This window comes from Aspergillus vadensis, assembly GCF_003184925.1.
Source record: "Aspergillus vadensis CBS 113365 unplaced genomic scaffold BO88scaffold_31, whole genome shotgun sequence".
NCBI lineage: Eukaryota > Fungi > Ascomycota > Eurotiomycetes > Eurotiales > Aspergillaceae > Aspergillus > Aspergillus vadensis.
The window spans coordinates 81635-108018 of NW_020292069.1; the positions used below are offsets into that span (position 1 = coordinate 81635).

Below are 26384 nucleotides of genomic sequence, written 5' to 3' on the forward strand. Positions count from 1 at the left end.
AATGGCGCAACCTATGGTTGACAAGCGATCTCTAGAGCGCGAATTTTGTCGGGGGCATGATGAATCACGGAAAGGTCCTATTAGCGGAAATCTTTTCCCACTAAAACGGGGCCAATATGTCCCAGTGATAAGGCTCTGAAGTCGGTCAGAGGGGCGACAGTCATCACCACTAGGTATCCCGTCCAGCATGGGCTGCCAGAAGGATAAAGGCTCCATCAATGGCTGTGCCAGCCGCCTTACCTTGGCATCCTCATCATGCCATAGCGAGCATATGCCATTCGAACATTCCCCGGGTCAAAGAGGGCAAAGTCCTGTGCTTACGTCGCCCGCAGGTCATCTAGACAGCAGCACTGCGGGCCCAGCCACAACAACGTCGGCGGGGAATGAAGATGAAACAGTGGTGGCTTTACCACCGGGCATGTGGTCCGTTTGTCGCGAGATGCTACCGCAACACGGCTGGTCTCCTGGCGGAGTGGAATCATGTCGGGGCTAGACCCAGTGGATCTGGATCTGGATCAAAAGGCCAGGCTTCGGTCGTCGCCGTTGATGCGGGGGAAGTTTAAGCGCGCGATGAAAGCATCTAGGCAAGGCAAAGGAGGCTATCCACTCCGGACATATGCTTGTTCCGTGACCAGTCACGTGTATGTGTCCCGGTTGTGGGTCGATTCCAAACACGGTTTAGCTTGTCTCGTAATCTGCGCTTTCTCTTAAAATGGCATCCGCAGCACGCAGGAACGGTTTGGACACGTCTGTGGCATTCGCTGTACTATCTATATACGCCACCTGCCACCCAAAGGATTATTCCAGAAATCAAGCATCATTTGCTCTGCCCCGCATGAGGTCAAAATAGAGGAACTATTCATCAGATGCAGTGGCTTTGGAAACCATGGTATAATGCAGGCACGCCGCGAATAGCCTCGCATTCACGCGCCATCATGGGTAAAGAGCATAGAAGCATTCCTGGTCTTTCTTGTCTGGTGTGTGTACGAGGATTTTACCAACTATCGCATGATGATGTGCAGCAGCTAGTCAGAGCAAGCCTCGGCAGAAGCCTTCTCGCACGCAATCACCAGATCCGGCCGACCGGCCAGCCGTTCAAAGCTGTCCTTGGAATGATATGCGATGGTCACCAACCATGGTATCTCTATAGTATCACCACCCCAGCTTGTGTTATTCTCTATATCGTACACCGTAAAGTTCTCAGTGAGGTCGTGTGACGACGCTGTTGTTACATCATATGAAATGATCAGCTGGTATAACGGTTCTCGGGGGGTTATAAGACGAAGGGTAAACGAGGAGGGTCGAAGTGTTGTTCTTGTATCGATGACCTAAAAGCTCATTGATAAAGATCAGACTGTCGAGGAAGAGTAACTGTCAGTGGTCGCTGGCATTAATTTCAGGAGGTATAGAATTTCAGCGTCCTTCACTTAGTATCGACTGTATGTCTTTCGTATGGGTGTGTAGTCTGTGAAAGGCGATTGCACATCTTGGCTATTGAGCCAATGCGTGTCTGGAAGGATGAATGTGTGGAAGCATGAATGCATCGAAGAAAGGAAAATGTGTATGAGAGCTTTTCCCCGTGAGGATGTTGCGGCTTAATGTTCGCGCCCGTGCGGGTATCTGAGGTGGCGCGGATCAGCGAGAAGATCTACACAATAGGACCTCATCCACCAGGCGTAATCGATCATGCTCCCGCTGGCAAAGAACATCTGCTTGTAGGACACGATTCAGACGAACGGAAGAACACTTGAACAAAGCATGATCGTCTTTTTTTCACGGTTTACACGGGATGATCTCCCGCTCTGAGACGCGATCTGCACCTGTCCCGAGTGATCTGCCGTGTCGGTTGTAGAATGTTGTCGGAAAGCCATCGTCTGATATGAGGCAGTTAATTTCCAGTTCTGATATCGAGTGCAGGCAGTATCTACCTTGCATCAAGTGGGGAGCGTTAAACCTACAATACTACTAGTATTTTGCTACGTATAAGCGACTTGGTGGTCTGCTGCATTCGATCGACTGTGGTTGATGCTCATGATTCCAGGTAGCCGCACATATATATATATATTTTTCTCGCCTCTGCTACTACTCATCATTTTAGCGCTGGTTTTCCTACAAGCGAAAACTCACCTGATCGTGATGAGAATAGTTGAAAGGGAATATCATAATACTCTTAATGATATGGTGAATATATTTTTACAAAAACTGGAGAGTCGGGCATAGACTCCCTATGCCCTGCGAGATCATTGCTAGCGTGAAGTACGGGTCAGCTAGAAAACATCAGATGTTCAATGCATGTAAACCACTGTTAGCATATCTTACTCAATTTCTGCACTACTATGTGGTCGTGTGCACTTATGAGTTTACCCAATGCAGGACCGCACATTATTACCTGACAAGTCAAGTCTTCTTGCTCTAAGCTATCATGGGAAGGATCTAGGATCACCAAAAGAGACTGAGGAAGTTTCTATGGTGCAACGAGTTATCCCATGACAAGAAGTGTCATATAATGCATTCTTCCGATGATTTGGCAACCTTGTGGACTGACCAAGTGTAAGCCCGCCTATCCTGAAAACCTATACAGAACGAACTGCGACGGACTTCTAAGGCTACAATGCAACTACTTCGCCTACAGGCAATTTTAAAGATTTCCATACTATGGAATCATCTTCTAAGAGCATCTTCGAAATTGTCTCTGTCTTCGATGCAAGTTGTGGTGTCAAGAGAAACTCGTGCGCTCAACGGTAACAGGAAGGTCAGCCGAGGAACAAGTTGCACTTGGAAAATAAGACAGATTGCACCATGCCATATGTCAAATTCCCAACAGCAGTCTCAAGACAGCAAGCCCCCAGGGATTGAGGATGCTGACATAGAACAATCTAAGACAGCTGGAGAGAGCTAATTGCTCAAGGATACGACGAACTCCTGACAAGGAAAAGGAGTCAGATAAGAAGATGTTGGGAGTGATTCATGCCCCATAAGATGGAGTAGGGAGATATTACCTCAATGCGTTCCCATGATTCATTCGGTCTTGGGATAATCACGCAAACGATGTCCACGTTTATTGGAAGGCGGAGGATGTTAGTGGAGGAGACATTAATTAACCATGCTGGTGGATGTTAAACTAGACTAGGAATAAGCATAGATTATATGATAGATTAAGGAGGTAAAATTTCGGGTGTGACCGTCGGATCCGGGAGGTTGTGGCAGAGAGACAATCCCGTTGTGGACTTGCCATGCCGAATGTTTTGTTGTTCCTGTTTGTTTGGCCGGCGACTCGGCCCGGTCAGCAGAGGAGATTCATCATCTGTGATTTCTCAGCATAAGTCAATATCGACATCATCATCGTGAATTGGAATTAATCAATCATTAATCAAACAAGAATTAAAACCAAAATTAACCGGTTGTCGGACAAGAGCCGGTGGGATTTCCGAGCAAACCGAGCAAAAACATCAAAAAAGTCACGGGCGGGGAAATGTCTGATTGGGGGAAAAAAGATAAATGGGAAAGTTGGATGCGGGAAAAGCAATGATCTGCCGTCTTGGCGGCCTTGGCGCCCCATGTCCCGCTCGGCGGACCAATCACCACTGCACCTGCCCTGAATGCCGCGTGTTAGTGCAAGGGCTTAGGGCTACTCGGAGGAGCCCGTCGCAGCAGTGGAGGAGATACCAAGGTGGGAAACAACAAGAGAGGACCGTAGAACATCGCGATCATCCCGAACATAGCTACACTGAGCATAGCACCATCACACCGGCCGGTTCAGAGGTCGAACACCCACTCAACACTCTACCGTTTCTGCAACGTCCGGGCGAACGGGTCCCCATGTGTCTCTCAGACCGCGTCCGTATCAGGTTGGACCTCCTCCAAAGTCGCGACGAAACAGAATACGAGGCTGAAAGAGACAACACGCTAATCAGTGGATTGCTGGTTGAGCCGCGTCATACTGTCCCGGTCAAGTCCCAACAGGAGAGGTCCGTCCCCTGTCACTCCCCCGCCACGATGAACTAGTAGTCTAATTCCTACAAAGTGCATCAGGGGAGTCAGCCATGGGAACAAAGTTCGATGCAATCGGACTTAATTAGTCTCCACATCGAGCTGGGCGTGAAACTGATGGACACTCCGCTATCTACTCGAAACCATATCTAATTAAGCAGTCGCGGCTCCACTTCTTCTCTGGGCTTCCTCCGTGCCGCTCGGACAGCTCACTGGACGTTCCCAGTGGAGTCGTTTCACAGGATCCCCTCAACGCTGACGATCGCATTCCCAAATCATCCACCAGCTCTCTCGAGCAGACCAGGGCAGTGAGGTGATCGGCGGTGGCCTCACAACATTGCCGTCGCCGGGACCCAGATGTTTATTCTCCTTCCCTGTCGACCCAATGGCCCACACCCCATCCACCGTCATAACGCCGATATTGGTCGAGATTGCGCTGGAGTCACAGAGGGAGTCTCCGGTATACCCACTGGCTCCGTAAATCTCCATCAGGAGAAGTGTTCCAAACTTCCATGAGCCATGGCATCGAAGGACCAACAGTGCTCTATATAAGGGACGAGCCCGTCGACCGTCTCAGATCCTTTCCTCTCTGGCTCAACACACACAGCTTTGTCATTCTTTCTCTTATTCTCTCTTTTGTTCTCAATTGTTCTAACTCTTTGTCACTCTTTCTACTTGCAAAACTTCCAGGATGAAGTACGCTGCTGCTCTTACGGCTATTGCCGCCCTCGCTGCCCGCGCCGCTGCTGTCGGTGTCTCCGGCACTCCCGAGGGTTTCGCTTCCTCCGCCACTGGTGGTGGTGATGCCACTGCCGTCTACCCTACCACCACCGATGAGCTGGTCTCTTACCTCGGTGACGACGAGGCCCGTGTCATTGTCCTGACCAAGACGTGAGTTTCCCTATCCACAGCAGAGAACGAATCGATCCCCGGCTGACCAGTGTACGCATTTGCTAGTTTCGACTTCACTGACACCGAGGGTACCACCACCACCACCGGCTGTGCTCCCTGGGGTACTGCCTCCGGCTGCCAGCTGGCGATCAACAAGGACGACTGGTGCACCAACTACGAGCCCGATGCTCCCACCACCACTGTTACCTAGTAAGTTGCTCTTCGAGTTCTATTCGACCATGAGGGAAGAGAAGATGTTAACAGAAGGATAGCTACACTGCTGGTGAACTCGGTATCACCGTCAACTCCAACAAGTCCCTGATCGGTGAGGGTACTAGCGGTGTCATCAAGGGCCGTGGTCTCCGCATGGTCAGCGGTGTCTCCAACATCATCATCCAGTACGCATTGTCCAGGAATATATCGATTTGTCGCATCGCAAACTAACCATGGGAACCCCACAGGAACATTGCTGTCACCGACATCAACCCCGAGTACGTCTGGGGTGGTGACGCCATCACTCTCGACGACGCTGACTTGGTCTGGATCGACCACGTTACTGTATGTCTCATCCCGTCCAGAACTTCCTCCTTATGAAAACTAACGAATGCTTCAGACTGCCCGCATCGGTCGCCAGCACTACGTCCTCGGTACCGAGGCCGACAACCGTGTCTCCATCACCAACAACTACATCGACGGCGAGTCTGACTACTCTGCTACTTGCGACGGTCACCACTACTGGAACGTGTACCTCGACGGCGCTAGCGACAAGGTCACCTTCAAGGGCAACTACCTGTACAAGACTTCCGGCCGTGCCCCCAAGGTCCAGGACAACACCTACCTCCACATCCTCAACAACTACTGGGAGAACAACTCGGGCCACGCTTTCGAGATCGGCTCTGGTGGCTACGTCCTCGCTGAGGGTAACTACTTCTCCAACGTCGACACCGTCCTCGAGACCGACACCTTCGAGGGTGCTCTCTTCTCCTCTGACAGCGCCTCCTCCACCTGCGAGTCCTACATTGGCCGCTCCTGCGTTGCCAACGTCAACGGCGGTGACCTCACCGGCACCTCCACCACCGTCCTCTCCAACCTCAGCAGCGACACCCTCCCCTCTGCTGATGCTGCCAGCACCAGCCCCGCCTCCAGCGCTGGTCAGGGTAACCTGTAAGCGGTCTCGCTCCGTCGGACCTTTACTGCAGATTGCTTCGGTGATGTTGTCGAGTTTGATGATATCAGACTAGACGAGTTGTTCCTGCTGTTGTACAGCGGAAATGTGTGTTAGCATAGATTCTATCTTAGCCTAATCAATAATTCTAAGATGGACTTGATCCATAGTAATGCTCCATTCGATTGTGACTGAGTAGTTTTCGATGCAAAAGTCCGCCCCTAACATAGTATCATGACTGCTCTTAGATCTTCAATGTTCTAGGCCATTAGCAATTCCTGCCTTAGGCCTCAACGTTGTGGAGCGAAATTACTGCCTGAGGCCGAAGTATGTTTTTTCCCAAGGCAACAATGGGCATGACGAGACGTTCACAATGAGTAGTCTGAGGTAATGGTGGGATTAATATACACATGATTGACAACACACTCTTCATGTCCCTCCCGTAAGGTTTATGAGATGAGTCTTGTCGTAGCTAGTAGTTCCTTTTCTGCTCGCTATCACCGTACATCGAGCTAGCGGGGATGTTTGGCGCTACAGCCAGGCCATATAACCTCTTGAGGGGTAACTAGCTCATACACTTCGACGATGCTGGAAGCCCAAGACAACCCCCCTGACTCATCCTACATGACTCACGTCAAAAAATTAATGATATGGGCCTATGCCATTCCACCACATCATGAATCCGCCACCTCCCAATCTCACTCATGACGATTATAACATCGCCTTCATCTGCCCAACGGGCATCGAGCTAGCTGCTGTCGAGGGAATGATGGACGAAATCCACCCAGCCCTTCTTTCCACCATCGACAAAAACAGCTATACCTATGGCCGCATAGGCGCACACAATATAGTAGTGGCAGTACTTCCAGAAAGGCGCAACAATCAAGGCGCATCTGTCGCAACACAACTCAACAACGACTTCCGATCTCTCCGATTTAGCCTATTGACCGAGACTGGAGGCGGGATCCCAGACCATGCCAACGATAGAGATATTCGCCTTGGCGATGTGGTGGTCAGCAAGCCGACTGAAACATTCGGAGGCGTAGTGCAACTTGATCGCGGCAAGTCTCATGCTCATGGTCGATTCGAGCGAACGGGGATACAGCAGAGACCGCCGGATATTCTTCTGTCTACAGTGCAAAGATTAGACGCTCTCCATATGCGCGTTGATACTCGTATTCCGGTCTTCATTGACGAAATGCTCGCGAGGTATCCGAAGATGAAGAAAACTTATGTTCATCAGGGAGGTGAAAACGACCTGCTGTTCCGGACTGAATACGATCATGGCGATGGCAAACATTGTGGGCACTGCGATATGAACCAGGTCATTGAACGTGTACCACGGGATGACTCGATTCCAGTGATTCACCACGGAACGATTGGGTCGTCGAAAACCCTTCTCAGAAACAGTGTGAGAAGAGAGATCCTGAGAGACGACTTCGATATTCTATGCGTTGAGACCGAAGCAGCGACTCTGATGAACGAGATCCCTTGTCTGGCTGTCTGTGGCATCAGTGACTATGCAGATTCACATAGTAACGTGAAATGGCAGCCTTATGCTGCCGCTACAGCCGCTGCGTATGCGAAGGAGTTGCTTTCCCTGATTCCTCCCTTGAAGAAGCCTGCGAAAGATAATGTAAAAGTGGCGTCGTTTGCACCGAGACAACAAGCTCCCGCTATTCGAACGTCTACCATGGGAAAGTTGATTCATGGGCCGGTCGCTGGTGATTTGATAGCAGGGAGCAAGCTTTTTAGCGATGGGGTCTATGATAATGGCAGAATGGGGCGGTGGGTATATGATTGATGATCGTGTCTGTCAGAGTTTGTCAGTGATTATAATGACATGTTTTGTTGAGTACCTGATCAGGCGAAGGAGGTTGATAGATCAATGATTTGCGAGGGAGTGAAGTATCAGATACTCCACCTACATATTTGCATTAGTGTACGCAACACATTGTAAGTTGTATTTCAGTGACAACAGGAAGAAGCTTCGTCAGTGCAATATGATCGATCATATATTATATTTCTTAAATTTATATTACGACATGCCCTTCATGCTCCTGAATGCGGGCGAGTCGTGCCATAGACAGGGCAAATCTTACACTCCAGCCCATCCCTACACATTGTGGAGAGTCCAGCAACACCAACTGTATCGTGATACCGATGCTGAAATCCCTGCTTCATGCCTATCGAGCGTCTACACCGGGATCACTAATAAGGTCGATGCTCGTCCCATCTCGGGACAACGACGCTGTAGAGATCGACAGTATCTCTGGCTTGGATAATATGACAGAGCATGTTAAGTAGATATTTCACAGACATCATGGCATCCAGGGCAAGAAATTTGGTGATAGATTCTAACTATCGTATCGTCATAATAACCCATAATTATTTCCAACTGGGGGCGTTTTCACTTAATGGCTCCACAATTTCTTATGCCTCCCTACATATGTATGTATACTCGATTAAGGCGAAGATAGCAACATGCACACTACGTCGACCGCCGTTGCGGAGCCCAAATATCCTTTTGCTTCAGGGATTCGAGGAGTTGGTCCACCCCCTGTTGGTTCTTGCTCGGAATGGAGGCATCTCCAGCCACCCTAGCAGGACCTGGGTCATTCAGAATCTCAACGCGTCGCGTTGAGTTGCGAACAACTTCTAAAATCGTTCCTCCCCCAACATCGTTATCTTCCACACATCTTAGCATGGCGGATGCGACTTCTTCAGGCGTTGCCCATCCGTCTTTCTCCTCGTCGATAAGCATCATTTTTTCCTGGTTCTCGACCCACAGTGGGGTACGTATAAGACCGGGGGCCACTGCATTCACACGAACGCCGATTGCCTGCTCGAGGGGGGCCAAACACCGCACAAAGCCGGTAATGGCGGCCTTTGAAGCGCCATACATGGGACACACAACGTTTGGCAGTTGACCTGCCACGGAGGAGATGTGAATAACGCGTCGGGGATTCTGCGGGGAGACGGGAGCTACGTTGGGGCTTGTGGGATGCAGCCAGTGCGACAAGGCCAGTTGGGTAGTTCGGATGGGATGCGTGACGTTGATGTCCAGGAGCGCGTATCGGTCGCTGTCCTCTTTATCTTTGCTTACTGCGGATCCGGGTGGCTGCCAGAAATTCGACCACGGGGGCTCGTAGACACCCGCACCAGGGCAGAGGATATGAAACTCTTCAAATAAGGACAAGGTCAAGTCGAACATGCGTTTCAAGTCGGCCCAAGAGGTGACGTCTGTACGAATGAAAACTGCTCGCGGGGAGGAGTCGGCGGCCTCATACTTGGCGATGAGTTGCTCTGCTTCCGGTCGCAGAGCGATGTCGGCTACCACAACATTGCAATTCCTGGATAGCAGAAGGGATGCGAATGATAGATTGATCCCTGTCACCATCAGAAGAGTGTTCCGGCAAAAGGATGAAGTGGAAACCAACCCGAGCCAGCGCCCGTGACGATGGCCGTCTTCCCTTCCACCGAGAAGGGTATGATATCTTCCGTAGAGGCTGTCATTGTTCCGACTACAGCTGTAACAGCGCAGAATTCCCCGAGTTGCTTGACTATCCCTCAGTTCCAGTCGAAGCTGGGGACTAAATAGCTATTTTCCTCTGAGTGCCCATGGGAGCGGGGAGGGGGGTTGCCGTGTGTGATGCGAGATATGTTGCCAGCGTGCGGGGAACGAGCAAATCACAACATGCTGGAGACGATCGGGCTTGATCCGACCATCTCGGACCAGTTTCCGCGGTTAATTCAAGTCGTTGAGTCGCTGAGAGCAAGTCGTGAGAAACAAGCAGACAGGGACCCATTGGGTGGACCGTTCCAAGGAACTATGGATGGGTGCGGCGGGTTGGCATGCAGGAGAATCCGACCGGTCGCGATCCACCGATCTGTCAGGCAGTGATCTCATGACAGCCGGGTGAGAAGCTTGATGGCTTTAGAATGCAGACGATCGGCCATTATGAGGGCTGGATCAGGGGAATTGGGATGAATTGAATGTGTGAATGTTTGGGATTGCACTGGAGAGACAAGAGGATGAAGAAGCAGTGGGAGTCTTGGCAAGGGGGCAGTGCTGTTGCTTAAAAAGAGACTCAGCCACACTCCCCAGTCATGCTTTTTCCCACCCCTTCATAAAGCGAGGGAGACTTCCCCATCTTGTATCTGGAATATAGCCCTTCTTCATCTTTGACATATGAAATCATACTCAGAAAGACCCTGGGTGGTTCAATGCACGTCAACGTGATCATCCGATGTACTAAGTAAGTAAGTAGCAAGTAAATACTCAAAATGCTGACTGATATGTGTCTCTGGTGATTCACGGATCCAGTCCCAAACTCCTTCCCAATGATCATCATTATCATCATGTACTCATTGACCAAGATAGCAGACCACGGAGAAGAAAAAGAAATCACTGTCATGACACTCCCAACGCCTGACTGATCGCACATCTTTACTGGGAATGCCGCATGTGTATCCCCGTCGTGCGATCCGCCGCCAACACTCGATACACGCGCAGCAGATCCTCCATTGACGCTTGCGTGTCTGGGTGTGTTTTCCCTAGCACCTTCTCCCGGCCACGAACGGCTTGCTCCACGAGCGTCTCGGCCTCGTCCCACCGGCCTTGGGACTGGTAGATGGCCCCCAGGTTGGCCATGGTCGTCAACGTGTGGGGATGGAGTGCTCCGAGATTCTTCTGCATCAGACGCAGCGCCTGCGCGGTCAACGCTTCGGCGCTACCTGTCTTTCCTTGACCCTGGTACGTCAAGGCGAGATCCGCCATGGCAGTCAGGGTTAATGGATTCTGCTCACCCAGGCGTGACTTCATCACAGCCACCGCTCGTGCCCCAAGACTGGCGGCCTCCTCCATCCGTTCCTGCCCCCGGTAGGTGGACGCCAAGTTGATCATCGACATCAGAGTCTGCGGATGCTGCTCGCCTAGTTTGATCTTGCTTATCTCTACGACCTGCGTCTCCAGATGTTCTGCCTCCTCCAACCGCCCCTGGTCCCGGTACATCGTGGCAAGGTTCGCCATGGATGTCAGCGTCAAGGGGTGCTGGGTCCCGAGTCGCTTGATACGGATGTCCATCACTTCCGACTCCAACTTCAACGCCTCCTCCAATTTACCCTGCTCGCGATAAGTGGCTGCTAGGTTGGACTTCCACATCAAGGTCGACCCATGGTGCTCACCCATCGCAAGTGTACATTGTTCCACCACCCTCTTCTCCAGTCGTTCCGCGTCATCATATCGCCCCATGTGAGTGTAGGTGTTGGCCAGATTGCCCATGGACGTGAGGGTGGACTGGTTATCCTGGCCGAATCGCCGGGTCTTGATCTGCAGCAGACGAACTTCCAGTGCCTCAGATTGTCGCCAATGCCCCTCCCTGCGATATGCGGTAGCCAAGTTGGACATGGAGGCCATCGTGTGGGGGTGGTCCTCTCCCAAGACCTTGCGACGTGCCTCTGTGACCTGGAGACCCAGATCGATCGCTTCTGCCCAACGGCCCTGACCACAATACCCGGAAACCAGATTGTGGACGGCGGCCATGGTGATGGGGTCGTTGGGGCCTAGCTGCGCCCGTCGGGCATCGACCACAATCGTTCCGACATCTACGGCAGAGTTCCACTGACCCCGTTCAAGGAAATTCAGGACTAGCGCCCCAAAGCGCTTCAGCGCGACGCCGGGGTCATTCCTATTCTCACTGGAGACCTGCTCCACCACCGTCTCTAGCTCGGCAGCTGCATCAGCATGTCCTTGCTTCCGATACCGTTTCGACAGCGCCCTGAACGCCCTCAGATACGAAGGGGAAAGCGAAACATCCATCGATGTGCGGAGAGCGGACTTTCCGCGGATCCCCCAAAACCTTGACAGGAGCTCCAGTAACAATGCGTGGGGATGCTGGGGGATGGATAGTTCTTCGATCGCCGGGTGGACGGGTGTGGAAAGGTGGAAAGGAGGAACTTAAAACCGACGGGCTGCGATTAATTAATAATCCGAGGTGTGAGGAGATAACGGCCAACGATCGTGTTCAAAAGAGGAGAAGGGAAGAGGGGAGAGGTTTTGGCAGTCGCGAAGACGCTCGGACGATAGACGCGAATGGAGGGAGCGAAGCGGTGACAAGCTGAAGCGCATCAAGAGCCGCTCACGGGAACTGACAGATAGGGAGAGACTTGCGGGCAAGTTCAGGGAGATGACGGGATGACGACGAGCGGACAAGCAGATGCAGGATGGAGAGTCTCAAAGTCAAAGCATGACCAGATTCAATTGCTGCCGCCAAGCCGCTAGGGCGTTGGAAAGGCTGGAGGATCCCATCCTCTTTCTCCGAGTCAGTTCTTTCGTGCGTGTCGGGGGAGAGGGGGGTGTTGTTGCGTTCCAATTACTTGCCCCGAGGTTTCCGGTTATCAGTCAGGCTCATTCTTTGATTGGTAGTTTTCCAAAGGGCCCCGTTGGAAGCAGTGGACTGGCAATCAAATTCAGTGGAGATTGCACCAGTTGGACGCGATGGCTTGGGAACTGGGAAGGGCTTCTTTTCCCTTTTCAGCCCTGTCGGGCCAGAAATAGAAAAGTCACGGAAAATGACAGCCGCGATTACCATACCGTCTCGAACACCTCCCATACCGTCTCATACGGTATTGTTCCCGTCGGTTCAGCTTCAGGTTCTGTCTGATGCTGATCCGGATTTCCACTCATCTCAGCCTCTCCCCTTCTCTCCTCTCTCTGTGTCTCTGTCTTTTTCTCTCTCTTTCCCTCTTTCTCTTCCGTTTCACTGCCCACCGCTCTCACGGGGCCTCGCCATCTCTTCCCTGCTCTGCGACATCCATTCCCCCCTTAACCCACGTCATCTTCTCCGTCACCGTCGGACTGGAGCCATGATCGTCGGGATTTAAAATTGGTCAACTCTCGTCGACGGAAGCCCGCCTGCCACTTTGCGCCGTCAGCTGTCACCCTCATTGCTCTTCTTCGTCCCTGGTGGTCTCGCCCCTCCCTCTTCGTCCCACCTGTCACCATGTCTCGGCCAGAGTTCAATGATTCCCCCTTGCCGAAAGACTCCCACCAGTACGATCCGGTCATGCAGTCGGAGCCCGAGCCGGACTCGCCCGTCATTTCCTCCTCTCCCATCCGCCATCGTACCCTCCGGCAGAGGATATCTGCCGCCGTCGCCAAATCTGGCTCCAAACCGTTACTATGCTTTCTGCCTCTAGGTCTTGTGGCGGACGCGCTACACTGGAACCCCGTCCTGGTGTCCACCTACAACTTCCTCGCCGTGATTCCCCTCTCCGTCATAGTTTCAGATTGCTCCGATGAGCTGTCAGACTCCCTAGGCCAGCTCATGGGGGGCTTGATCAATGCAACCTTTGGTAACTGTGTCGAGCTGTCGGTAAGTCTCAAAACCTCTGGACGCTAGCGATGGGATCTAATCTCATGACTATAATTTTCCTAGACCGGCATCTTGGCCCTCATTCGTGGCGAAATATACTTTGCGCAGTCTGTCATGATCGGGAGCATTCTGTCCGATCTCCTTCTCATTCTTGGTTGCTGTCTCGTCGCCGCCTCATACAACACCTACATCCTCCATTTCAACAAACCTGTCACCGGCGCGCTCGCCTCATTGATGGTCGTCACCTCGGTCGGACTGATTCTGCCTTCAGTTCTGTATTCCACTTTCCCTTTCGACCTTGGGGACCAGATCGTAGCGTTTTCACGTGGCACATCTGCCGTTCTATTGGCGCTCTATGGTGGGTATCTATATTTCCAGCTCGGTACCCATAGCCATCTCTTCCTCCAAGGGGAGACCGAGAGCAACTCGTCGCGGGAGTCTCAGCGCAGCATGAACTGGCTCACGACAAGTCTGGTTCTGTCTTCGCTAGCCATAGTTGTCTGCACGAAGAACATCATGGACAGCATCCCCGCAACCGCTGCAACCCTAAACATCTCGAAGACGTTCATTGCGACCATTCTCATTCCCATAATCAGCAACAGTTGTGAAGGGGCAGTGGTCATTACTGCCTGTGGTGGTGGCGGCGATGTCAACTTCGCCATCAGTATGATCGTGAGCAGTATCCTACAGATTGGATTGTTTGCCATCCCCTTCCTAGTCATGCTCGGTTGGGTCATAGGTACACCGATGACGCTATATTTCGAAACCTTCCACACCGTGGTTCTCTTCTTCTCCGTGCTGCTGGTCAATTGCATCCTCCAGGATGGGAAGTATACCTACATTCATGGGAGCATGTTGGTCGCCATGTACGTTCTTCCGGTAAAATCTTGCGTTGTTTTTCATATACTAACAGTGATGACAGGTATGCGATTTTGACGCTTGCTTTCTACGTTCGGTAGACGACTGCCTTAACATCATAATCTTATCATCTGCGTAGTTGGATTTGCTGTTTTATCTTGGAGCACGGGCTTTCAGACATATGGGCCAGAGTTATATATACTATACACATACATATACCACGTTGATAATGAATACTAGGACTCAATATCATGTGTTTACGACCGCGACATCCTTGATGGTGCTCACGCTGGGACACACATAAAATGCCACTCCCGTGATGATGTACCTATGGTTTCGTTAAAAAATGGTATGAATATGGTCGTTGTATGTGTAGGATATACTCACGTTCCACAGAGCATGAGGCCGTCAAAATAGTTTGCCCGGCCTTCGTGAATCACGTGGCTCATGACCATGGCGGCGAGGAACAGCATGGTCGCCTCGAAATTATCCATCTGCAGAGTCACCGATTGACCCAGGGACCAGCCCATGAGGACCAGAGTTGGCGTGACCAACAGGGTGAGGCGCAGAACGCTGTTCAAGATGTTTCGGACGGCCACCTCCACATGGCCCTGGCGCGAGATGACCACAATGGTCAGATACTTGGACACGTTCCCCACCAGCGGCACCCAGACCAAAATGGGGAAGCTGGTACCAGTTCCCCGCTCTAGCGCAGCATTGACACTGTTCACAATGTGTACAACACACCCCGTCAAGCAGGCTACTGCGATAAGAAGAGCAACGCCAGCTGATTGCGGTGTGAACATGACCGGTTCATGGTTCATTTGCATTCTATCATCGTCTGCGCGGTTTTCGCTGCTGGCATCGCTCAAGTGCGGCTCGGCTGCCCCCTCGGCAATGCGAAACAATGCAGCATGAGACTTGAGTTGGAAAAGGAGGAAGACACCAAATAAACCCAGCAGGATGAGAGCGATCCCATACGAAACCATTTGTACCTCATGGCTGGTCACCACAGCGTTAATGGAGAGGGTGTCCAAGGACGGAAACGTGACCATGACACCAGGAAGGACCAAGGAGATGCATACCATCATCATCAACGATGACATGATGCTAGTCAAGGTGCGATCGAAGTGTAGATGTTCCTTGTCGTAGCCAGATATTAGGAAACAGCCACCAAGCACCTATGATCTGATAGTCAACGAACTTGATCCAACTTGCGGAACGTAGAAAGCTAAACGCCTACCAGGAGAGAATAGCACAGGATACTGCCAACCACCACTGAGTGGAAGATACGGCCTTGACCCATGTGCGCTGAGACAAGGCCTACCATCAGTTCCACCGAGTTACCCAGGGTGGATTTGAGAATTTCGTGAAGAAACGGCCCAAGGGCATGGGACAGCTCGGTGATAGCAATCGTGATGATGGCCATCAGCGGCACCAAGGCGACCAGGTTCAACCAGAACACCAGCTGTCTTGGCCATCCCAATAGGCCGGAGAGAAGTCCCAGGAGGACGAATCCAGCAAGAGCTTTCAAGACGGGGTGACTACCGATCCTCATAATGGCCAGGTGGAAGGGACTGGTGCGCCCGTGGAGGGGCGCGGTCGGCGAAGATGCGCGCTCAGAGGGAGGCGGCGTAGGAGGATCAGATTCTGCCGATATGCCAGAGGGGCCCTCCATGGTTGAAGAATAGTGGTGGCGGTGCCTCACAGTAGGCATTTCAAAAGAGAGAGGGATGTTACTCACGGGTTGAGATAGATCAATAGGCTTTTACTTCTTCTGAGGAAGAGGCGGCGCTTCAGAGGCTCTTTTTGGTTCAGCTGATCGGATGGATCTGAAAGTTAGTAGCTTAACCCGTCTAACCAGCTTACGGGACCTGGCTGTATCCGCGGTAAGGAGTTACGGTACCGTTCTCCCCGAGCCCGAACCAAGCGCTATCCTGGGCAAGCGGCCCCCTCAGCCTTACAGGGCTGGGTGGCATTTTCCCATTGGCTGCCACCCCCACCTCTCCGTCTGGCCGAGGGGGTATGGCGCCTAGGCACCTCCATTCTGGCCCAATGGACGCTGGGGACTTCCGTCTGGCCCCACCTACCTGCCCGCCCAGTGCGCTCTTTTTGTGTAAACAACCGTATCGGTCACACCTGACACTGTTCGAACCGTACCTGACGGTATTCGCCAAACGGCCCCGCGCGCCTTACAACTTCGGGGAGACGCTGGCAGGAGATAAGTCCGAGCCAACCTACCTTCTCTGAGAGATGCTCAGCTTCTTTATGGAACTTTCCTCGTCCACCATTTCATAATGACCCTCTTCAAGAATGCCCAGGAATCGGGTACACCCTCTCTCCTCGCAAGCGTCCGGCATACGGTCGAGGTGACTTTTCTTTCCAGCTACACCAATGTGCTGTTAATCTTCGTATTCTTGGGAATACTCTCCGGCTCCCAAGAATGGAACCCCTCCGCCGTGTTTATCCTGAATTTCCTAGCCATCTTCCCGCTGGCCTCGTTGTTGTCCTTTGCGACCGAGGAATTGGCCAAAAGCGTCGGCCAAACGGTAGGAGGCCTGATCAATGCGTCTTTTGGCAATGCCATCGAAATGATCGTAAGGCATATCCCTAATCCATCGCATATGGTACTAGCTAAATATAGCATCCAGGTTGGAATCACGGCTGTGAGCCAAGGCGAGATCCATATGGTGCAGTCTTCGATGGTTGGCTCGATCCTGTCTGGCACGCTGCTGGTATGCCACGCATTACTGCTATGCTCCTACTAAAAGTTCTGACTGTCTTCGCCTAGGTTCTGGGATGCTGCTTCTTTGCCGGCGGCTACGATAAGGAGACAATCCACTTCAATGTCGATGTGACGGGGATCATGTCGTCCTTGATGATTGTATCCTCGTCCGCGCTCATAATCCCATCAACCTTGTATTCCACATCTCTTTATGCCTCGCCTGGTGGAGACGAGTATATCCTCCACCTGTCACATATCACCGCTGCCTTGCTATTGCTCTTCTATTTTGTCTATCTTTACTTCCAGCTCAGCAGTCACTCTCATCTCTTCACTAGCACCGAAGAGGAAGATGAGGAGGAGGAGCGCCAGCTGGGACCCTTGGCAGCTAGCATCATCCTGATTGCCGCTACGTTGGGAGTGACTGTCTGTTCCGACTACCTCGTAGAAGGGGTCGATGGCTTTGTCGAAGCCTATGGGGTGAGCCGGGCTTTCTTAGGCCTGATCGTCGTGCCGATTGTGGGCAACGCTGGCGAGTTTGCGACTACCGTGAAAGCAGCCAAGGAAGGAAAGGTCGATCTGGCCATTGGTGTGATTGTTGGCAGCACGCTTCAAATCGCACTCTTCGTCACACCGTTCTTGGTACTGTATGGATGGGCTCTGGGTCAGCCGATGTCCTTGCGCTTCAACTCATTTGAGACCGCCTGTTTCTCGCTGGCGGTGGTGGTGATGAATTGTCTAATTCGGGAGGGTCGGTCGAATTACTTCGCAGGTGTCTTGTTGTGTGGAACGTGAGTTTCCCTGTGCTTCTCTTTCCGAAGCAAGACCTTTCTCTAATCTATGTATAGTTATCTGATCATTGCGATCGCTTTCTATGTCCACCCAGATATTGTCGTTCCTGGGGAGTAAGTACCCTGACATCAGGTATGGTATTGGAGTAGCCCGTCTATACAGGGAGATGACTTGTCAGGGGACGTCCATCAATATTCTGATATAGAGTTCATATACCAATACACCGTCTCTCAATGCGATCATTATGTTCGACATGTTGGATACTTCTAATGCCTTAAGGACGGAAATCCGACGGGCAAAAGATGCTGCCGTGTAAATTAGGCAAAAGTTACAGGCCAGCCAAGCGGGGAGGCCGAAGATTACCGGCGGGGGTTACGCGGCTGCCTTTTGGCCCGTATCATCAATACCAACCAATACGAGGGATTTAGGGAGTGTCTTTGCACCGCCCCAAAATAGAAAATCAAGCAGCATTAATCAGTTTAGTTGGAGAGATCTCACTCTCTCCATCTCCTAACTCCTTGGTCTGCCCTGAGTCCATCTCCTTCATCCTCACTTTGCCCCGGGAAAGCAATTTAACTCCTTATTTCCTGACTATCTTGAATCTAGCACTTGTCTTTATCGTGTAATCTCTTCATTTCCCGCCGGTCGGACCCGTGCGCAATGACAGTAACGACCATCTGCTTGGTCTAATTCATTCGCCAAACGCCCACGGTAGCATGAACTCCCTGTCACGGTCATGAAGGAGGCAGGTAATCCATGATCACAAATCCCATATGCATTAGTGACCCACCCCAGACCCTAGCCAGCTATAACTATAGAGCCAATCGGTGACTAACATGATCGCAGAGCCTGAGCGAGAAGCCTGTCATCGCCCATGGACCACTGGTTCGGGGCGAGCCCAGCGCATTTGAGTTTTCGGCTGAGCAGTTGAGCGGACTCATCGAGTCAAGAAGCCTGGATACCTTCTACGCCTTTGGTGGCCTCCGCGGAATAGAAAGGGGTCTGCGAACCGATCGAAATACCGGATTAAGCGTGGACGAGTCGAGCGTCAGGAACCATGAACCATCGGCCACAACCTCGTCCGTCGACAAACCTTCCCACCAACCCCATCATCGCCATCTCCACCTCCACCATCACCATGGCACCGAACAATTTGCAGACCGACGCGCAGTCTTCGGTAGCAACCACCTCCCCGTTCCCAAGTCACCCACGATTCTGCAGTTGATATGGGCGGCATACAATGACCACGTCCTCTTTCTCCTGACAGGAGCGGCAATTATCTCGCTGGCCCTAGGCCTATATCAAACATTCGGAACCAAGCATTCGAGCTCAAACCCGCCTGTCGAATGGGTAGAAGGGGTAGCCATCATCGTTGCTATCATCGTTATCGTCCTGGTGGGCGCAGGCAATGATTTCCAGAAAGAGCTGCAATTCCAAAAGTTGAACAAGAAGAAACAAGATCGCCTTGTGAGGGTAATCCGCTCCGGTCGGCCACAGGAGGTACCTATTAACGATTTGGTGGTTGGGGATGTCGTACACATGGAGCCAGGAGATGTCATACCGGCCGATGGGATCCTGATTCGCGGCCACCACATTCGATGCGATGAATCAGCTGCGACCGGTGAGTCAGATTTGCTGTTGAAACAGTCTGGTGATGAGGTCGCAGATGCGATCGCGGATTGCCGTGATATTAAATACCTTGACCCGTTCGTGATCTCGGGGTCCAAGGTTGCAGAAGGTCTCGGCTCGTTCCTGGTAATAGCAACCGGCAACCATTCGAGTTATGGCAAGATCCTCCTAAGTCTCGAAGAAGACCCTGGCTTCACTCCGCTGCAGTCGCGACTAAACGTATTAGCGAAATATATCGCTAAATTTGGTGGCATTGCCGGTCTGGTATTGTTCGTCATCCTGTTCATCAAGTTCTTGGTTGGTCTGCGCCACTCGACGTCGTCCGCGACCGAAAAAGGCCAGGACTTCTTGGAAGTTTTCATCATTGCGCTGACAGTGGTTGTCATTGCTGTGCCTGAAGGACTTCCATTAACCGTGACGCTTTCTCTTGCCTTTGCCACCACCAGGATGCTGAAGGACAACAACTTAGTGCGACAGTTGCGCGCCTGTGAGATCATGGGCAATGCTACCGACATTTGCTCGGATAAGACTGGGACCCTGACCCAAAATAAGATGACCGTGGTCGCAGGTATTATTGGCACCGAAGAGTTCTCGGACCTGGAACCACGGACGGACGCCCCTTCGCGTGATGTTCCGACTACTGCTGCGTTGAAATCTCGCTTGCATAATTATGTGAAATCACTCATTGTTAATGCGGTTGCTTACAACACCACGGCGTTCGAGTCGATAGCGGATGGAAATGTCACCTTTGTTGGATCCAAGACCGAGGCTGCTTTGCTGTATTTCGCCCGAGACAACATGGGCTTGGGCCCATTAGAACTGACACGATCGGGTTATGAAGTGGTGGAGCTCATACCTTTCGATGCTACGCGCAAGTGCATGATCACCGTGGTCTGCTTGGATGATGTTTGTGGGTATAAGCTGTACAGGGCGTATATAAAAGGAGCGCCCGAGGTATTGATGGGGTGTTGTAGCAGGACGCTGGTGGAACCGACAAAAGGCGATTCCGTTACCGCATTGACTGCAAGTACCAAGGAAGCTATACGCCAGAAGGTAGGAGCCTACTCAAAGTGGTCGCTAAGGGCAATAGCGTTGTGCTACCGAGATTTCGAGGTGTGGCCCCCGAACCGAGCTGGAGAGATCCAGTCCGACACACTCGACCTCGAAGATATACTTAACAACCTGACTCTGATTGGAATTGCCGGTATCCGTGATCCTTTGCGGGAGGGGGCTCATGACGCCGTGGAGACTTGCCGTCGGGCGGGAGTGACGGTGCGCATGGTCACTGGAGATAATCTATTAACAGCGCAATCTATCGCCGAGGAATGCGCGATTGTCACCAACAACGAGGACATTGTTATGGAAGGAGAAGAATTCAGGCGCCTGTCAGAGGAGGAGCAACTAGAGATCGCACCTCGTCTCAAAGTTCTAGCGCGGTCTCAGCCAGAAGATAAACGTACGCTTGTGCGTCGACTGAAGCAGATTGGGGCAACGGTTGCCGTCACTGGAGATGGAACGAATGACGCTCCTGCACTCAAAGCAGCTGACGTTGGATTTTCCATGGGCAACTCGGGCACAGAAATTGCTCGCGAGGCTTCAGCGATTGTGTTAATGGATGATAACTTTGGCTCCATTGTGAAGGCGATCATGTGGGGCAGAGCCGTTAGCGATGCGGTTCAGAAGTTCTTGCAGGTAAGTCGTCGGATTGGATGATACTCTAGTCTGCGGGACACCATTTGACTGTGTGGTCTAGTTCCAAATCACCATTACCTTCACCTCTGTCGGACTGGCATTTGTCACCTCCGTGGCCAGCTCCAGCGAAACATCAGTGCTGACAGCCGTGCAACTGATGTGGGTAAACTTAATTCAGGATACCCTAGCAGCACTCGCGCTCGCGACCGATCCACCGTCTCCCAGAGTGTTGGACCGAACGCCCGACAAGAGAACAACTCCCTTGATAACAGTGCCAATGTGGAAGATGATAATCGGGCAGTCAATTTACCAGCTCGCCGTGACATTAGTGCTCCACTTTGCCGGCAACAGGATATTCTCATACACGACCACGCACGAACACTCCCAGCTACAAACAGCTGTATTCAACACATACGTTTGGATGCAGATATTCAATCTATACAAGTAAGATCCATTCCTCCACATGCACTGGTTGACGCAGTGCTAACTATTCTCAGCACCCGCGCCCTCGGCAACAACATCAATGTCTTCGAAGGCATCCACCGCAACTGGCTCTTCATCGGTGTCAACGTTATTATGATCGGCGGACAAATGATCATCATGTTCGTAGGCGGGCGCGCATTCTCCATCACTCGTCTCACCGGCGTGCAATGGGCCTACTCTGTCGTTCTGGGCGTCTTATCTCTTCTTATTGGGGTAATAGTGCGTTTCATCCCGGATAGCCTCGTTGAGCGATTATTTGCGGGCCTGGGGTTTATTATGGGTCCCTTGTGGCGGTTATTGAGGGTGAAAATTGAGTAAAGTGATTATTTATCTTTGGGTCTTTGCAGGACATGTATATATTGGATTTTCTTGCTGTTTGTCGTTAGTACTAGGTGGGTTTGGAAGGAATGGATTATTCTTCTCTTCTTTGGGGTCAATTTGTGCAGAAATTTCTGGACTCGCTTAAGGACTTCGACGCTGATGGATCTAGTATGATGAGAATAGTAATGAGGTTAGTGGATTGCGGGGACTCATGCTGATCCTGGAACCGTGTATTAGCAAACTGATGACATTTGGACATGATGCACGTATATATATATATATATATATATGTGGTATTTGAAGTAAGACTACTGACCAACCTTTCCCTCAACACTGTGTATAGTCCTAGTAAAATCATATATCTTAGTACTACTGTTGTCGAGTTGCAAAACAAAAATAACCTCAACGAAGAACACAACACAGAAACTATAGTCGCGTGTTTTGGTTTATGATTCGCCAGCTTGACGTGACGTGACGTCACTGTAAATAAACTATCACATGACCAGCACTACCGGCTCTCTGAACTAAATCCCAACACATGACTATTACACAACTAGTGAGGCAAAAGCACTGTTCTAGTGGTTGTATATGCCAATATATGTTCACTCTCCAGTCTTTCTTCCCAACCATGAATATATACCAGCAACATGAATCATAACAACGCTAACACGTGATTAATCTCGAAGACGTCTGATCAACAAATGTCTCCGACCCAGGCTCTAGATTGGCAAACAACTTGTCAAAAATCTCCTTGCCCCCTTCATCATGCACAAGTCCAATCCAAATGAATGAGGAGAGGATGGCCTGCATTCCCTCCCACGAGCGGACACGACAGCTTCCTAGGTAATACAGCAGCCAGTGCCTGAAATTCCGCCTGACAGCGGGTAAAAACACCACAAGACCACCGACAGTTAACAACCAAATCCAGAGTTGTGGAGAGACATCGTTCCGCTTGGCTAGGCCATTTAAGCAGCGCTGGTACGAGGCAGCCAGGTGGACGTACGGGGTGGGATCGCTGCGGAACTGGAGAAAGATGTCAAATCCGTAGCTGAGTAAAGCTAGGCGGATCGCCTCGTCGAGGGAACCGGGCTCAAAACTCATGTGTAACAGAGGGTATATGACGGAGGCCATTGTTTTCATGAAATCCGTCTCGGGAATCATGCCATTCGTCTTGGTGGTCAAGTTTACCTGGGCACTGAATCCCTGCATAATGTGCCACATCCGCGCCAGACCGGGGTCAAGCCCCCGGACGAACGACGGGGCAGGGCGAGATCGCGGCGTGAAGCAAAGGTCGGATGGGACAAAAATGTCGAGATCGCGGTTCTCGAAAAAGGCGGGTTTTTCTCCACTGTGGATCGCTAGTCCCACATCGCATCTGATCACAGGTTAGACTAGATTGCAACCATCGAGGTAGTCTAATACGAAAGGGGAACATAATGATCGGCAAAGACAGTAGGGAGATGAAATGAAGGGGAGACCCACCGGATAAGATCAATGACTAGTTTGTTATTGGATGTAAATGCTCCTAGTCCCCCGCGAAGCCTGACCATCTTGCGTAAACCCTGGGTATGATGTAGTACGGCAGCGTAATCACCCACGATATGCGCGTGCAAAATCAAAATAATGACGACCATTACGGTTGCATTGGACACGCGGACCTGTTCCTCTCCGAGCCGATTGCGTAGCAGGCGGATGGCTTTCCCCAGATGAGGCGATTGGGCCGCTTCCGGCCCCTTGTAAATACCAAAGTATGATTGGGTGGTGATGACCATGGCGTTGAGGTAGGCTGCGTCTAGTGACAGCATGTTAAGAACCCATGATCGACTAGACGCGTTGAACACTATGCATACGGCAAGCGGGTAGAACTCTATCTTTGCCCGTTCAGTGACTATGAAGGTTTACGTTTAGTGGGCCCGATTGAATCACCAGCAGGTGGAATCGAGGACACGGCACCTACAGCGAAGGATAGTGGCTAGGGCTGCAGGGCTGGTAGTGTCATCAGCCAGCCGGACGAAGGACATGTCGTTGCCAACTCTGCCGGGAAGATCTGACGCCACGCGGGTGGCTGATACTTGTTTAGATGGCAATAATGGCAAATCCACGGGGTCATCGGCAGGAGGAGCCGAAGTCTCGTCTGTGCTCCCGTCTGCCAGTGTCGATGGATCGGCCCCTGCTTGGCGATAGCGGGATTTCCCACGGTTCTTGCCAATCATAACATGGCTGCGAATGAGTTTGCGGGTACGAGGATCGACTTTCTTGGTGCCGGTGGAGACGATAAATGGCATGTCCGCCGTGGCAACTATTGTACGGAAGAGGTAAGAGAGGCATTCATTGGGCTGCATCAAAAGCAAGAGAAACCTGGCTTGGTATTGGAGATGGCACACATACCAGACTGCTTAGAGGGCGACATGGCGGCGATCGAGCCCCAGTCTAGGGACAGATGGCGTCCGGCGCACGTCCCAGACCGGTGGGATAAATCTTACGAGGATGGTCGAGGACAGGTGCTTAGACGAGGCTAAACGAATGGGATGAACAAGTACTCAGATTGTTGGCTGAAAAGGGCAAGCAATCCGGGGGGACTCGGGAGTGTCAGGAAATATAAGAGACGGATTCCTCGGTGGTGACAGAGCTGGACTTGCTGCAGGCTGCCCTCCGTACTTTCCTTTCCTGGTTGGTTCGGATTGTCCCCGCTGTCACCTGCCGAAACTGCTACCATTCAATTGGACGATATGCTACATGTGGGCCTGACATTGTTGCCTGCTTTGGGGTTAGCCTGATGAGCATGTGATACAGCTTGGCAATGAATTGAATCGGGAAAAATAATTTAAGTCTCTTTTAAAAATCTACAACTTCAATATATATAGTGAACAGCAAGCAATGGTCAATTTCGTATCTCCTTGTACTATTGCACATATCGCCACCTTCCTAGATAAACGATTACCGCCCCCTTCGCCAACGTCAGACTATCACTTATAGAGCCCGATAATCCCTTGCATCCCCACGTGAGAACTATCCCTTCATCTTCTTGCGTTTATGGTAGGTCTCTGCCTGTCGTGCAAGATGACGAAATCCCTTATCAATCTGCTCGTAGCTTCGCTGGGGCAACTCCTCGCCCTTGATTGCCAGAGGGGCTTGAGTGTCCCCGCAGGGAATGCTATAGATCCACCGCACAAACAATTCATAATTCTCGCGACAATTCTCGGTGAAATCAATGAACTTGCTTTTTGAGATGCGAAGATATTCTCCGTCGTGATACGCTTGCAAGATTCGAGCTTGAGAGCGGAAAATGGAAACGACCAGGACCTGTGATACAAGCAGAGTGTTAGAGCAGGTACTTGTAGCATTGAATGATTCATGGCTGGTTGAAAGGGTGCGAAGGTGACTTGGAACTCATCACAGTACACTGCACTCACCGGGAATATGCGATGTTTAATATAATTGAATCGATTCAGCCGCCATCGCATGAAACCGACAATAGCCAAGACTTCACTCCGGCGAAGGGGTTCTTCGGGATCAGCGTAGTTGTACATCTGGAAAATGCAGTGGGGGATATCCAACGAATCTGCTTCCATTTCCCCAATAGTCTGCCATGAATACGGTACATCTGGCGTATGCTCGCCACTAGCAATACGGGGGATTGCGCGGTAGCATCTACCCGGTAGGTGAGCAAGTAATGTGAGCAAAGACAATGTCTATCGTCACTACAAATCTGGAGGTTTGTACTTACTGCCGATGGACCCAGGGTTGGTGCTTGCGATCATGAAACCATGCTGCATAGGCTCTGCCGGAAACACTTTGTAGGGTCAAACAAACCCGAAGTGACTCTTCGCTGTGTCCTTCATGCCATTCCGAAAAGTGCACACTGTCCCAGTTAATCTCTGGTATTTCTGCTTTTGATAGTGGCTGGTAAAACGACTGGTGGTCATCCGAACATGCTCCTTCAAGGTCTAGTTCGGATAGCCTGATCCCCATTGTCTTCAAATCATGATCTGCCAACACTGAGTGCTTCAAGGCTTTTGTTGCTGTGAAGTTGCGCCTCAGATGGCGGGATACAACATTGGTCTGGGCTACCCGCAGTCGCGCATCTTCACGACAGTTCTCGATTAAGGTCTCGAAGGACCGTTTCATTCCCATAATTGGATCTATAGAAAAGAAGAACGGTCGATTTCGTGTGTCAACGCCGAACGCGTGGAGGAGAGTAAGAGCAATACAGTACACGTTGGATTGGTATAGAAACGTGAAACGTGGCTGTACCGCAGTCCTAGTTTGGATATCCCCCAACGGATCGTAAAACTGTTGAGATGACAGTGAGAAGGTAGGAAGGAGGATGGGAACCGGCAAGGGAGAGAAGCGAAGCACTTGCAGATATTTATACCTGACACAGTAGTAGAAATAACCAGTGAAAGTGACTTGGCCCTCAGAACCAGCCTAATTGGAAGAGAAATCCAGGGGTCCAGTGAATTCA

General features: G+C 51.3%; 11 protein-coding genes across 11 annotated transcripts; 7 read left to right on the top strand and 4 right to left on the bottom strand.

Moving 5' to 3' along the window:
• The first annotated feature begins 736 nt into the window (after positions 1-736).
• On the top strand, positions 737-1316 carry BO88DRAFT_180952 (uncharacterized protein). The gene has a single exon (XM_025701737.1). It carries the CDS (start codon positions 867-869, stop codon positions 1215-1217), a length of 351 nt encoding a protein of 116 aa, XP_025558085.1. The 5' UTR covers positions 737-866; the 3' UTR covers positions 1218-1316.
• Positions 1317-3498: 2182 nt separating this feature from the next.
• BO88DRAFT_419498 (uncharacterized protein) lies at positions 3499-4005 on the top strand (the record flags this gene model as incomplete). Its single annotated transcript, XM_025708394.1, has 1 exon — positions 3499-4005. One exon carries the CDS (start codon positions 3499-3501, stop codon positions 4003-4005), a length of 507 nt encoding a protein of 168 aa, XP_025558086.1.
• Positions 4006-4681: 676 nt separating this feature from the next.
• BO88DRAFT_474472 (polysaccharide lyase family 1 protein) lies at positions 4682-6049 on the top strand (the record flags this gene model as incomplete). The annotated part of the gene is made up of 5 exons (XM_025711824.1): positions 4682-4881; positions 4948-5091; positions 5154-5279; positions 5343-5439; positions 5495-6049. The coding sequence occupies 5 exons, from the start codon at positions 4682-4684 to the stop codon at positions 6047-6049; spliced, it is 1122 nt and encodes a 373-aa protein (XP_025558087.1).
• A 673-nt stretch (positions 6050-6722) lies between these two features.
• On the top strand, positions 6723-7850 carry BO88DRAFT_458125 (purine and uridine phosphorylase; the record flags this gene model as incomplete). Its single annotated transcript, XM_025711026.1, has 1 exon — positions 6723-7850. The coding sequence occupies one exon, from the start codon at positions 6723-6725 to the stop codon at positions 7848-7850; it is 1128 nt and encodes a 375-aa protein (XP_025558088.1).
• Positions 7851-8322: 472 nt separating this feature from the next.
• Positions 8323-9562, bottom strand: BO88DRAFT_447048 (short chain dehydrogenase; the record flags this gene model as incomplete). Its single annotated transcript, XM_025710328.1, has 2 exons — positions 8323-9436; positions 9487-9562. 2 exons carry the CDS (start codon positions 9560-9562, stop codon positions 8538-8540), a joined length of 975 nt encoding a protein of 324 aa, XP_025558089.1. The 3' UTR covers positions 8323-8537.
• Positions 9563-10365: 803 nt separating this feature from the next.
• Positions 10366-12065, bottom strand: BO88DRAFT_180989 (kinesin light chain 3). Its single transcript, XM_025701738.1, has one exon. The coding sequence runs from the start codon at positions 11865-11867 to the stop codon at positions 10497-10499; it is 1371 nt and encodes a 456-aa protein (XP_025558090.1). The 5' UTR covers positions 11868-12065; the 3' UTR covers positions 10366-10496.
• A 1-nt stretch (position 12066) lies between these two features.
• BO88DRAFT_181058 (uncharacterized protein) lies at positions 12067-12881 on the top strand. The gene is made up of 2 exons (XM_025701740.1): positions 12067-12448; positions 12509-12881. Exons 1-2 carry the CDS (start codon positions 12265-12267, stop codon positions 12709-12711), a joined length of 387 nt encoding a protein of 128 aa, XP_025558091.1. The 5' UTR covers positions 12067-12264; the 3' UTR covers positions 12712-12881.
• Positions 12882-14522, top strand: BO88DRAFT_180995 (vacuolar calcium ion transporter). Its single transcript, XM_025701739.1, has 3 exons — positions 12882-13422; positions 13486-14288; positions 14345-14522. The coding sequence occupies exons 1-3, from the start codon at positions 13051-13053 to the stop codon at positions 14379-14381; spliced, it is 1212 nt and encodes a 403-aa protein (XP_025558092.1). The 5' UTR covers positions 12882-13050; the 3' UTR covers positions 14382-14522.
• Positions 14318-16213, bottom strand: BO88DRAFT_374584 (vacuolar calcium ion transporter). The gene is made up of 3 exons (XM_025704306.1): positions 15524-16213; positions 14668-15461; positions 14318-14608 (listed from the first exon to the last, which is right to left on the bottom strand). Exons 1-3 carry the CDS (start codon positions 15995-15997, stop codon positions 14530-14532), a joined length of 1347 nt encoding a protein of 448 aa, XP_025558093.1. The 5' UTR covers positions 15998-16213; the 3' UTR covers positions 14318-14529.
• A 239-nt stretch (positions 16214-16452) lies between these two features.
• BO88DRAFT_397471 (plasma membrane calcium-transporting ATPase) lies at positions 16453-22181 on the top strand. Its single transcript, XM_025705281.1, has 7 exons — positions 16453-16877; positions 16932-17015; positions 17072-17793; positions 17851-17907; positions 18643-21115; positions 21177-21559; positions 21613-22181. Exons 1-7 carry the CDS (start codon positions 16578-16580, stop codon positions 21914-21916), a joined length of 4323 nt encoding a protein of 1440 aa, XP_025558094.1. The 5' UTR covers positions 16453-16577; the 3' UTR covers positions 21917-22181.
• A 234-nt stretch (positions 22182-22415) lies between these two features.
• Positions 22416-26053, bottom strand: BO88DRAFT_447053 (uncharacterized protein; the record flags this gene model as incomplete). Its single annotated transcript, XM_025710329.1, has 9 exons — positions 22416-23294; positions 23402-23807; positions 23877-24218; positions 24308-24349; positions 24376-24423; positions 24578-24609; positions 25095-25222; positions 25333-25570; positions 25647-26053. 9 exons carry the CDS (start codon positions 26051-26053, stop codon positions 22583-22585), a joined length of 2355 nt encoding a protein of 784 aa, XP_025558095.1. The 3' UTR covers positions 22416-22582.
• Positions 26054-26384: the final 331 nt, after the last annotated feature.

Coding starts and splice junctions, on each gene's coding strand:
- BO88DRAFT_180952 (XM_025701737.1), top strand. CDS start 867: ATGCAGTGGCTTTGGAAACCATGGTATAATGCAGGCACGCCGCGAATA.
- BO88DRAFT_180989 (XM_025701738.1), bottom strand. CDS start 11,867: ATGGATGTTTCGCTTTCCCCTTCGTATCTGAGGGCGTTCAGGGCGCTG.
- BO88DRAFT_181058 (XM_025701740.1), top strand. CDS start 12,265: ATGCAGGATGGAGAGTCTCAAAGTCAAAGCATGACCAGATTCAATTGC. Junction 12,449..12,508: donor CCCGAGGTTTCCGGTTATCA/GTCAGGCTCATT, acceptor GCAGTGGACTGG/CAATCAAATTCAGTGGAGAT.
- BO88DRAFT_180995 (XM_025701739.1), top strand. CDS start 13,051: ATGTCTCGGCCAGAGTTCAATGATTCCCCCTTGCCGAAAGACTCCCAC. Junction 13,423..13,485: donor GTAACTGTGTCGAGCTGTCG/GTAAGTCTCAAA, acceptor TAATTTTCCTAG/ACCGGCATCTTGGCCCTCAT. Junction 14,289..14,344: donor GGGAGCATGTTGGTCGCCAT/GTACGTTCTTCC, acceptor CAGTGATGACAG/GTATGCGATTTTGACGCTTG.
- BO88DRAFT_374584 (XM_025704306.1), bottom strand. CDS start 15,997: ATGCCTACTGTGAGGCACCGCCACCACTATTCTTCAACCATGGAGGGC. Junction 15,462..15,523: donor TCCTGTGCTATTCTCTCCTG/GTAGGCGTTTAG, acceptor ATCAGATCATAG/GTGCTTGGTGGCTGTTTCCT. Junction 14,609..14,667: donor GGCCTCATGCTCTGTGGAAC/GTGAGTATATCC, acceptor ACGAAACCATAG/GTACATCATCACGGGAGTGG.
- BO88DRAFT_397471 (XM_025705281.1), top strand. CDS start 16,578: ATGACCCTCTTCAAGAATGCCCAGGAATCGGGTACACCCTCTCTCCTC. Junction 16,878..16,931: donor GCAATGCCATCGAAATGATC/GTAAGGCATATC, acceptor TATAGCATCCAG/GTTGGAATCACGGCTGTGAG. Junction 17,908..18,642: donor GATATTGTCGTTCCTGGGGA/GTAAGTACCCTG, acceptor ATGATCGCAGAG/CCTGAGCGAGAAGCCTGTCA.